The following is a 10,192-nucleotide window of genomic DNA, read 5'->3' on the forward strand; positions in this document are numbered from 1 at the left end:
CTTGTATATAAATAAATGATGAATTTTCTGCATCACATCACATTGCGCGCAGAGATCGTGATCGAAAATGGCGACGTTGAAGGTTCCTGCTCAACTTCCTTCTCCAGTGGAAGACAGTGAGCAATTGCGAAAAGCTTTTCAAGGTTATTCATTTCTTTGATTTTATTTTGTTGTTGGATCATCGATCTCTTTAACATTTTCTCGATCTATCTCGTTTGGATTTAAGTCTTTTGGTGTGTCCATGATCTGATTGGTGCGGGTTTTATTATATTTCAACTCTTACTTAGAGATCCTGTTTGGTGTATGCAGTCATTGTTAGTTATTTCTGCTTGATGAGTGCTGGAACCGCATTCGATGCAGTCATATTTTTCATACATTCATGCCGTTACTAAATTGAGACCGTTGGATGAATATCAGACAACTCATGCCTACAAATGAACGTGGAGAAATTTTTCTATATCTCTTGGATAATAAATAAAATTTGTTTGGTTGAGAATTAAGAATTTTTATATAAGTTTTTAAGAATTAAAGAATTACACATAAAATGTTTTTTATTGTAATAAAAGAAAGATTAAATTCGAGAAAATTTCCACCTCTTTTGTAAGAAAATTTTCGTAAAAAACATTCTAGAAACCATCACTTTCCATGAATATAATTTTTGAAAAATACATATTAAACATGGAAACTAACCTATGATTCCCGATAAACAAAAAAACGTCTCTCCTACCAAACCAAATGCAGCCTTAGTTCAATCTACCAGATCGAATACAAACCTTTTGATTTTTTATCTTCACCCAACGGTTACAATTTGCTCTCTGCGTAGACACGTTGAAAATTTGACTGAGGGAATCATTATCGTTGAGATTTGGTTTCTTTTTATTTTATATAAAAAATTTAAGTTTCATTCTTACATTTTGGTTGGATAAACTTCCCCATATGTACTCACAGGAGAAAAAATGAAAAGAAAATAAATAAAATAGGCTAAATTAGTATGTAAATCTTGTGTTTTTAAGAACTAAATGCAAACGATCTTTGGCCCAGCGTTAGTAATACTAATAGTTAATATTAGTATGTGTGTGTGTTCAGAAGTGCTCAAACAAGTGAAGATATAGATAACTATTACAGAAAATTAATACATAGTGAAACTGAATCTTTGAATAATTCAGAAGTTTTCAAATAAGGGAATTTACTTTGTTCCTTTGTTTTATCATGGCATGAGCCATTTTTTATTCTCTCATTGCAAGAGTTGTTTCGATTGTTCATCCAATTGTTGTCACTGTGACATATCTGTGCAGGGTGGGGAACGAATGAAGGATTGATAATATCAATCCTGGGTCATAGAAATGCAGCTCAGCGTAAGTTGATTCGTGAAGCTTATAGTGCAACTCATGGAGAAGATCTTTTTAAAGATTTAGACAAAGAACTTTCAAGTGACTTTGAGGTCAGTTTAAATCTTTTTATATCTGGCTTCATTATGTAAATCACAATTTGACGCTCATTTCAGTTTTCAGAAGTTAGAATTTTCAATGACACTATCAGTTATTGAATTTTCAATTTTGATAATACTCCATTGTTTTTTGGGTAATATAATACTCGATTTCAGTGTTCTATATGGATAACCTTGATTAAAGGAAATGGATAGTTGCAGTTATGAAGTCTGTTTCTTATCTAATGTTTAATGTTTTGAATATAAAAGCGGGCTGTGTTGGTTTGGACATTGGATCCTGCTGAGCGTGATGCCTTTTTAGCTAATGAAGCCACTAAGATGTTGACTTCAAACAATTGGGTCATTTTGGAAATTGCTTCCACTAGATCTTCACTTGATCTCCTTAAGGCAAAGCAAGCATATCAAGCCCGTTTCAAAAAGTCCCTTGAAGAAGACGTTGCCTATCATACTAAAGGGGACATCCGCAAGGTAAAACCTTAACTTTCTAATGTACTTGTTTACACCTTGATAAAGAAAAGTTGCATATTCTTACATAATATTCAAAGGCTGATGCCTCTGCTTGATGTCATTTCTTCTTCGATCAAAATTTTCCAATGTATATAAACCTTTTCAACTTAAAAGAGAACCTTTCTTTAGAAGTGTGTCCTAGATTTATATTCAAGAGAACCTTTGCTTGATATCATTTGAATTGCTAGATTTAAAAGCTTATTAATATTAACATTTTTATTATTATTTTGCTATGTCTAGATGCATCGTTAGTTAAATTATTTTTTCTAGGTTCCTGAGAGAACTTAAAAAAAAAAAAAGCGATTCCAAACATACATTTGATCTGACAATTTTTTTCACACATTTTCCCCCCTATTTTCTGATGAAATATGTCAATAACAGCTATTAGTTCCTCTTGTGAGCATATTCCGTTATGAGGGGGATGAGGTGAACATGACATTGGCAAAATCTGAGGCTAAACTGCTTCACGAGAAGATTGCAGAGAAGGCCTACAATGATGAGGAGCTGATCAGGATTTTGTCAACAAGGAGTAAAGCACAGTTAACAGCAACACTAAATCAGTACAACAATGAGTTCGGGAATGCCATAAACAAGGTATAGACATTTTGGCTGTTTATGACTCGTTTCTATGATTTTAGCCTAACATCTGCTTTTTGTTTGAGTACCTACTGCAGCACTCATGCTGACATAGTGTTGAATTTATGACCATGTTTTGTTCACTTTAAGAAACGTGATTTGCACTGATAATCTTGTTTTAAATGAATCAATTGCTACATTTTAAAGGATTATATTCTGGGCTTACTTCAAAACAAAAAAATAAATATGAAGACAAGATAGAAATTGTGATTAAGTGATTTTAGATTAATCAGTGACTTCACTGACTTGTAGTTGAACTGACAATTCATCTTATGGATGCAGGATCTGAAAACCGATCCAAAAGATGAATATCTGCAATTATTGAGGGCAGCCATTAAGTGCTTGACTTACCCTGAGAAATATTTTGCGAAAGTCTTGAGGATGGCTATAAACAAGCTGGGAACTGATGAAGGGGCCCTTACTAGAGTGGTGACCACCAGAGCTGAGGTTGATTTGCAGCGAATTGCTGAGGAATACCAAAGAAGAAATAGCATTCCTCTGGACCGCGCAATAGCCAATGACACTTCTGGAGACTATCAGAGCATTCTCCTTGCACTGGTTGGACATGAGGATTAAGTGTTCTTTCTTACGCTCTTCAGTTGTCATGGGATTGATGCTTAGGCTATTTGCTTTTCCTCTTATCATGAATGTGATGTTGCTGTGGATCTCTGGACAGAGGGGTATAAAGTATAAACCATCCCTGCTGTTTAAGAATAATGTTTTGAATGTCGAAAATTCAAGACACAGCGCTTCACCTCTTTATTACTATTAAATCATAAAATATTTGCTGCGTCTTTTTTATACTTATATTAAGGATCAATTATTCCTGCCAGCATATCATCACACTTCACAAAAAGTCGGTCTAGATAGCTTAAAGGCAACTATAATTGTTAACTTCTCAACAATTATCGCATAAAAAGCATAAATCAGATATAGTAAATAATTTCTTATTACAAAAAAATCTCAACAATTTTATTTATCCAATATATGACTGTGTATATCAACATAAATGAATAATAAACAATGTTGACAATCCAACACACTGATCCTTCCAGTCAAAACACAGAACTTCAGAGGAATTTATAGAACGCACACAGTTAATTGGACGAATTTAGATGATCAAATTTAAACGAGGGCAATGCTGCTTCCTCCACCGGGGGGTCTGCGGGCACCTAGTATATGGTCTCTACTTTCTGCCTTTCCATCGGCAAATATGTCACTCCCAGCCATTTCTCTAAGTTTAGCTCTGCTTGAAGGCTTTTCCGGTGATCCTGCAGGAACGTCTCCCTTGAAAATATTATTGCCTGTCATCTCTGCAAACTTCTGGTCATGCATTTTTTTCCTCAATATCTTAACTGGTTGTTCACTGAATGAGAAATTACTTTGGCCATCAGCTCGCTGCAACAATAACAAACCTAGGGTCAAAATGTAATCATAAAGAGGAGGGAGAAGGCGCATGAGGTAAAGGGGGAAGCACATGGATTAGAAATGGATGAATTTACAGCTTATTTTAGAGGAAAAAATAATGTGTCATTATTGTAAACCTAAGAGAAACACGTCTCTTGTCTCAACAAAAAATTGTAAAAGGAGAAAAATGAAATTTAAGAAGAAATCTGACACGGAAACTACAAAAACATGTAGACAAACTGATGGACCTCTTCAACACAATGAATGTGCAGTTTGGCTCTAACTCAAGATAACAGGCTCGTGTCTTGGCGAGGGAAGAAACAGTAGTGATAGAAAATTTTAACATCCCCAAATAAATGGTATTCTTCCAGAGCTGCAACCGTATTTCTATTACAACCCTTGGGTTATAACTTCATAAAATTAGACAAATTGTTCTGCATTTAAATTTTGCCTTTCAGGAAACCATAAGGCGATATTTTTGCACCACCAAAGGTAAAAAAATTCATCACTATGAATAGCCATAAGACAGGATTAGAGCAATAAAAAATTTCTGTGGACATTCATCCAATATAAATGATTTATATGACTCGTGATTGGTCTTCATGCCAAGAAGATACTTACATTAGAAACTTGCGCAGATGTACTCACTTTTTGTGGAACAGATCTTCTTGTGTCTTTACTTTCTTTTGATTCCAAAGTGTGTGCAGCAGCCAATGAACGAGGCACAATTTCAGAAGGAGGGGCAAATATATCACTTCCACTGAGCTCCTTGGTCTTGGCACTTGATGTTTGCTTGTTGATCTTCGTGACTGTTTTGCTTTGATATGTTCCACCAAGTTCACGTTGCTTTGCTATCTCGGGTAGAGAGGTTGGTTTTTTAGGAGAAATGTTTCCTTCAGTGCTGAATGATATCTGACTGATTCCATTCATTGCTTGCTGAGATGCAATTGAAGGGAAATAAAGCAAGAATACTATTATCACAATGAAGTTGGTATTTAAGAAACTCTCGTATTCATATGGTCAAATCTCAAATTGCCTTGGAAGTTGGAACAAGGTAACCATCCAGCATACCTTATATACGCGTATGCTTGTTCTGTTTTTTGAATTTGCAGAATTTTCTTCTGATGTGGTATCTTCAGATTTACCAGAAAATATACCACTTCCAGTCATCTCTTTCAATTTATATCCTGAGCAGGGTTTCCTGAGTATCAAGAAAAAGAAAAAGAAAAAGAAAACAACAAGAAGAAGGGACAGGATTACTCTGAGACCAAGTTAGAAGAGAAAAACGAAAAAAAAAATATGATTGGATGCACAAGATGGAATTTGACTTCATTCATTGGGCTGGAAGCCTATTTATATAAAATGCCACAAAGCTATAAGAAGAAAAATAAAGCAAGGTAGTTACAATCACAACAGAACAGAAAAATAACAGAAACAACTAGCCATGACGGCTAATAACAGAAAATAAACATATTAAAAATTAATCCTTTAACAGTAAAACACATGAAAAGATATGTTTGACAACAAGATTATATAACAGTCATGAACCTTTTAACTTAACTAGTAGCAAACATACTATAGTAAATTCTTTATTTCTAGTTTAATTTTTATTACGTTGAAGTTTTTTACTCTGATAGCTAAATAAAAAAATCACTTAAAATAGTAAATATGATTTTTAAAGTAAGAATTTAATTAGAATGTAAATATAGTGTAATTTTACACTACGGATTATCTTGTATAATAAATTTGTTTCCTTTTAAAATAACTAATAGTAATGTGCATTACATGGTTTTTTTTATAAAAAAAACAAAGAAAAAAAGGGTGAGAAATATAAATAAAAAAACTTAAAAAAATTGTCGACACATGACGATAGCTGGATAATTTTTATAACATTATTAATATTAAACATTTTATTTGTAAAAAAAAATTAATGCAAATAAGTTGTTCTAATGTAATTGGTTCAAATGTAAATTAAGAAACAAAAGAAATTTGGTAATTAGCCGAAATCATGAGAGATCAGTTTTTTGTTTTTTACAGCATTATGAATGATCAGCTGTATACACAAATTCGTACCAATTAGCAATTTTCCAAAAAAATAACTTCGTGTTGATTGTTCATCATAACGCAATTCTTAGAGTTTCAAGTTTCAACAACAATTGAATGCAGGAGGCTAATGAGTGGCTTCTTAAAACGTTCCCATTAATAAATAGTGGGAAAAAAGTCGACACAAACTACTAGTTGAAATACCGCATAGTGTTTACAAGATAAAGAAGCAAACACTGAATCGGATCCCAGAACGAAACAATTAAAAAGTTGGAACAAAAACAAACAATAACAGATCCAACACTGCGATAGAATTGAAAAAGAAAAGATGATAGTATTACTTTTTTGTTAGACTCTGTGCTTCTTCATCGGTGAGCTGGCTTCCGCGGAGAACCTCACCGATTTTATCAGAAGGCTGGGAATAGATAAGCGATTGAGGAACAAACAAACAAACTCATTATATATCTTCACGCGAGATTCGATTGAACCAACTAAACCGATGCTTGAATAAAATATAAAACAGAGACAGTAAATAGAAGTAGTAACCTGGCGAGAGCGGTAGCCGGAGGCGGAGGATTCCGGCGGAGGTTGTTCGGACCACGTTAGGAGATCGGAGGTGGAGGTGTGAGGGTTCCTTAGCGGCGTGGTTCTCTGGCTCTGCATTTTGTTTAGGTTGAGTGAGTGTGAGGGGTGATGTTATTCACCACACCAGATTTGAGAAAACGTTTCAACGATAACGAACCCAAATAATCACTATCCAATTTCTTTTCTCTTCTTTCGATTTCCAACTGCAACTATGCCACCCCCACCAACAATTTATCAGTAATAATATAACAAACTCTCGAGAGGTTGGGTTATTAGTTATTATGATGGCACCTAGAAATGGATACTCGCTCTACATGCTCAACATTTGTCATTCCACTCCCTTATATATATAGCTACTTTGAGTAGTAGTTGAGTACTGCTGCACTTTTCCAAAATCATAAGTGAAAATATTTTTATTTCTTAAATAATTTTTTGGTATCTACAAAATAGGAGTATATTTATTGAGAAAGTTGATTCAGTTGGTAAAAAATATACTCATATTTCAAAAGACATGAGTTTGATGCTCACTACTAACATGAGGATCTTGTTGATTGATAATATGTAAATGTTCTTTGAGCTTTAAAGTTCGTTGTGACACTGATAAATCCTAGAATGTATTTTGATTTTGGTGCTTAAGTTTTATTATTTATTTATTTATTTATTTTAATAACTCACATTTTTATTTTTAAAGTAGATAGTTGTTAGTAAATTTATGTTATCGTGACAAACAAAATGTTTTTATCAAAAAAGAGATTTAATCACAAATTACCTTTTTCAAGAATAAAAACCTGTCCAAGTAAAAAAAAAAAGTTAGATACCAAAACATCCCTATTTTAAAAGTATTAAAAAGTTATTAAAGCCTAAAATTAAAAAAAAATTAATTATTATCATCATTGTAGCACATGAATTCTGCACTCCCTTCCCTTTCCTCTTTTTGGGTCTGGTGTACTCCTTGAAGCATGGCTGCTTTGCAACACATAAAAGATTATGGTGACCACCCACTGTCGAGCTGTGACAAAATTCCATGGCTGAGTAGCTGAAAGCATCCGATTATGGCAAGCAAATCGAAAATGACGTCATGGAGAGCATTGTCACAATAGAAGTAGAGGGAGACAAATCGATTTCAGGAGATGCTTGAATGGGGAATTTGTTAGCAATAAAAGTAAGAGGAGGGGAGAGGGTAAAAATTTGCATGAATTAGAATGAATGGATATAAAACAAATGAAAGACATTAAGTGGGGGAGTTGTTTTGCATATCATATGGTAATAATGATGATAATTAACTTTTTTTTTAACTAAGGAGTATCATGTCAATAAAGATAAAAAAAGAGACGAGCAGATAATTCATTTGATGTAATGATTGATGATAATTATTTTTTTTTTTAAGCTTAAATAACTTTTTGATACCTATAAAATATAAGTGTTTTTATTTTGATACTTAACCTTTTTTTTATGACATTTTGATTTTTAAAAAAGGTATCCATCATAAAAATAATATAATTGGTAAGTCAATAATATGATTTAAACTTGATGATATGACACTAAGTTAATTATATTAAAATTAATTCTAATAAGTGTATGTGATATTAAAAATGATTTTAAATGTTAGTAAAAAAAAAAGCTAACATAACATTGTTCTAGTTTAAATGTTAAAAAATATATTTTTTGTTTTATGATAATTTTATGTAATTCAAGTAAGATTGTTACATGTAGAATATATTTGTTTTCTTAAAAATGATAAAATTTGTTAATTTTTATAATAATTATTTAAAAAGTTATATCAACGATTATTTATGATTGAATAACAATATAAAATTATTTATATTATTAATGTTGATTATTAAACTCGTTTCAAAATATTTTAAGATACTGAAGATATATTTTACCTTAAATTTCTTATATCTCTTTCCATCTAAGCCCAGAAAAGGATGATAATTTAACTATTTCTATTTTCAAATTATAATTATAGATCCATTATCAGAATTATTGTTAATTAAGATAACGTTATTCAAGGAGACAGATTAATAAGAGAGCAGAGAGAGAGATTAATAATCGATCAGCTGTTAATTGTGATATTTGATCACTTTATCAACACTTAATAATTGGTGGGTAATGGTATATCCCTAAATGAGTAGCTTAGACGTTCCCCTTTCAACACTTACGGCAATTTCTCTTTCCAGAATTCCGAAAGTTTTGTTTATAAACGTAGCTAACAAATAATTATTCCGTGTTTCTTAATTATCTCCTTCTAGCAAATTTAATATTATCGTTTTTGGGCAACTAAAAAAGAGTAAATAGATCACTCTGACTCTTTCCGTCACGGCCGCAAAACGCCACAACATCTTCATGACGGTTTTTTACTTCCTTTTTTGTGGCTTCTTATTTCATCCTAAGGAAAGTTATACTCAAGTAACTTTTAGTACAAAAAAAAAAAGAAACAATTAGTTTAAGTAAATAGAAGTTGACCTTTAATTCGATTTTGAGAATGTAAAGATTAACATCATATAAATAAGGATAAGAGTCATAAAAATTTATCAATAGATCAATACTTCAACAATATTTGAGTAGTATTTATGCATTCTGCCATCTCTAAACAGGATTATGCATGTCTGATCTCTATCTATATGTCACTAATGTACACAACTAAAATTTTACCATGACTGTTATATGAAAAATACTTTTTACTTATGAGTGATTGTTCGCACTAGAAGGGATTTTTTTTTAACAGCAGAAGTGAATGGTAATTATAGGAAAATTTTGCCTATTAGCACTGAAGGTTAAAGATTTTGAACCGACTCGCCCCTTTGTAAGAAAAAATAAAATTGTCTAAAAACTACTTTCGATAAGAAAAATATTTTTTTTTTATCAAAACGACCGTTAAATATTCCATTAATTTCTGTTAAATTATAAAAGTGACTAACAAAAAAATTAAAAGCCATTATACTTTAAGGAAATCTTTTTGAAGCCAACTCTTTATAGTTTAGTAAAAATTAGTACCTATTAGCGAGTACTAATCTGATTAACTTTTTTAAAGTATAAAGACCTTGTTAAAAAAAATTATAAAAACTTATTTAAAATATTATCAAAATTATAAAGGACTGTAAAATAATTTAACCAAGAAAAATCACATGTACAATTTGAAAAGAAAAAAAAATGCAATTATATCGTACTTAAACTTACAAAAAAAAATTGAGATTTTATACGGGAACAATTTTTGCGAAAAAAAATGTCCTTGAGGAAAAGAAAAACTATCTTAGAGAATCATTTCCCCCAATTTAAGGTTACGTTTTGGTTTGAGGATAAGACAGAGCAGGCTTAAGTCTTAGTAACAAATCTAGAGAGACATAACAAGAGAAAAAAAAATGTGGGAATAGACAAATCACAAATTTATTTTTTTGGTCTAAATCAAATGTATCCTCCACTAAAAATAATTAATTTTGTTTGGGTTGAATAAAACTGTTATGAGTGATAAAATTTTTCTTTTAAATATCTAACACAACTGCGTAACAAGATTCACAAATTTATTAATGACAAATGATCTTCTAAAATATTTCAGGTGGCAATACA

General features: G+C 31.7%; 2 protein-coding genes across 3 annotated transcripts; one reads left to right on the forward strand and one right to left on the reverse strand.

The window, feature by feature from the left end:
- Nucleotides 1-3,397, forward strand: LOC114413112 (annexin D2-like). Its single transcript, XM_028377323.1, has 5 exons — nt 1-143; nt 1,296-1,441; nt 1,697-1,915; nt 2,336-2,548; nt 2,873-3,397. The coding sequence occupies exons 1-5, from the start codon at nt 68-70 to the stop codon at nt 3,164-3,166; spliced, it is 948 nt and encodes a 315-aa protein (XP_028233124.1). The 5' UTR covers nt 1-67; the 3' UTR covers nt 3,167-3,397.
- Nucleotides 3,398-3,516: 119 nt separating this feature from the next.
- LOC114413113 lies at nt 3,517-6,956 on the reverse strand. 2 transcript variants are annotated; one of them, XM_028377325.1, is made up of 5 exons: nt 6,587-6,956; nt 6,382-6,455; nt 5,069-5,198; nt 4,646-4,933; nt 3,517-3,988 (listed from the first exon to the last, which is right to left on the reverse strand). In XM_028377325.1, exons 1-5 carry the CDS (start codon nt 6,701-6,703, stop codon nt 3,716-3,718), a joined length of 882 nt encoding a protein of 293 aa, XP_028233126.1. In that variant the 5' UTR covers nt 6,704-6,956; the 3' UTR covers nt 3,517-3,715. The 2 variants fall into 2 exon arrangements, with proteins under 2 accessions (XP_028233126.1, XP_028233125.1); XM_028377324.1 differs by having other exon boundaries at nt 4,619-4,933; nt 6,587-6,955.
- Between the last annotated feature and the right edge of the window lie 3,236 nt (nt 6,957-10,192).

This window comes from Glycine soja, chromosome 5 (genome assembly GCF_004193775.1).
Source record: "Glycine soja cultivar W05 chromosome 5, ASM419377v2, whole genome shotgun sequence".
Taxonomy (NCBI): domain Eukaryota; kingdom Viridiplantae; phylum Streptophyta; class Magnoliopsida; order Fabales; family Fabaceae; genus Glycine; species Glycine soja.

What these genes read in the sequence shown, in the direction of transcription:
- LOC114413112 (XM_028377323.1), top strand. Translation starts at nt 68, where the DNA reads ATGGCGACGTTGAAGGTTCCTGCTCAACTTCCTTCTCCAGTGGAAGAC. An exon ending in AACTTTCAAGTGACTTTGAG is followed by an intron (nt 1,442 to 1,696) that starts GTCAGTTTAAAT and finishes TGAATATAAAAG; the next exon opens with CGGGCTGTGTTGGTTTGGAC. An exon ending in TCGGGAATGCCATAAACAAG is followed by an intron (nt 2,549 to 2,872) that starts GTATAGACATTT and finishes TTATGGATGCAG; the next exon opens with GATCTGAAAACCGATCCAAA.
- LOC114413113 (XM_028377324.1), bottom strand. Translation starts at nt 6,703, where the DNA reads ATGCAGAGCCAGAGAACCACGCCGCTAAGGAACCCTCACACCTCCACC. An exon ending in CAAGCATACGCGTATATAAG is followed by an intron (nt 4,934 to 5,068) that starts GTATGCTGGATG and finishes ATTGCATCTCAG; the next exon opens with CAAGCAATGAATGGAATCAG. An exon ending in CATCTGCGCAAGTTTCTAAT is followed by an intron (nt 3,989 to 4,618) that starts GTAAGTATCTTC and finishes TTATTGTTGCAG; the next exon opens with CGAGCTGATGGCCAAAGTAA.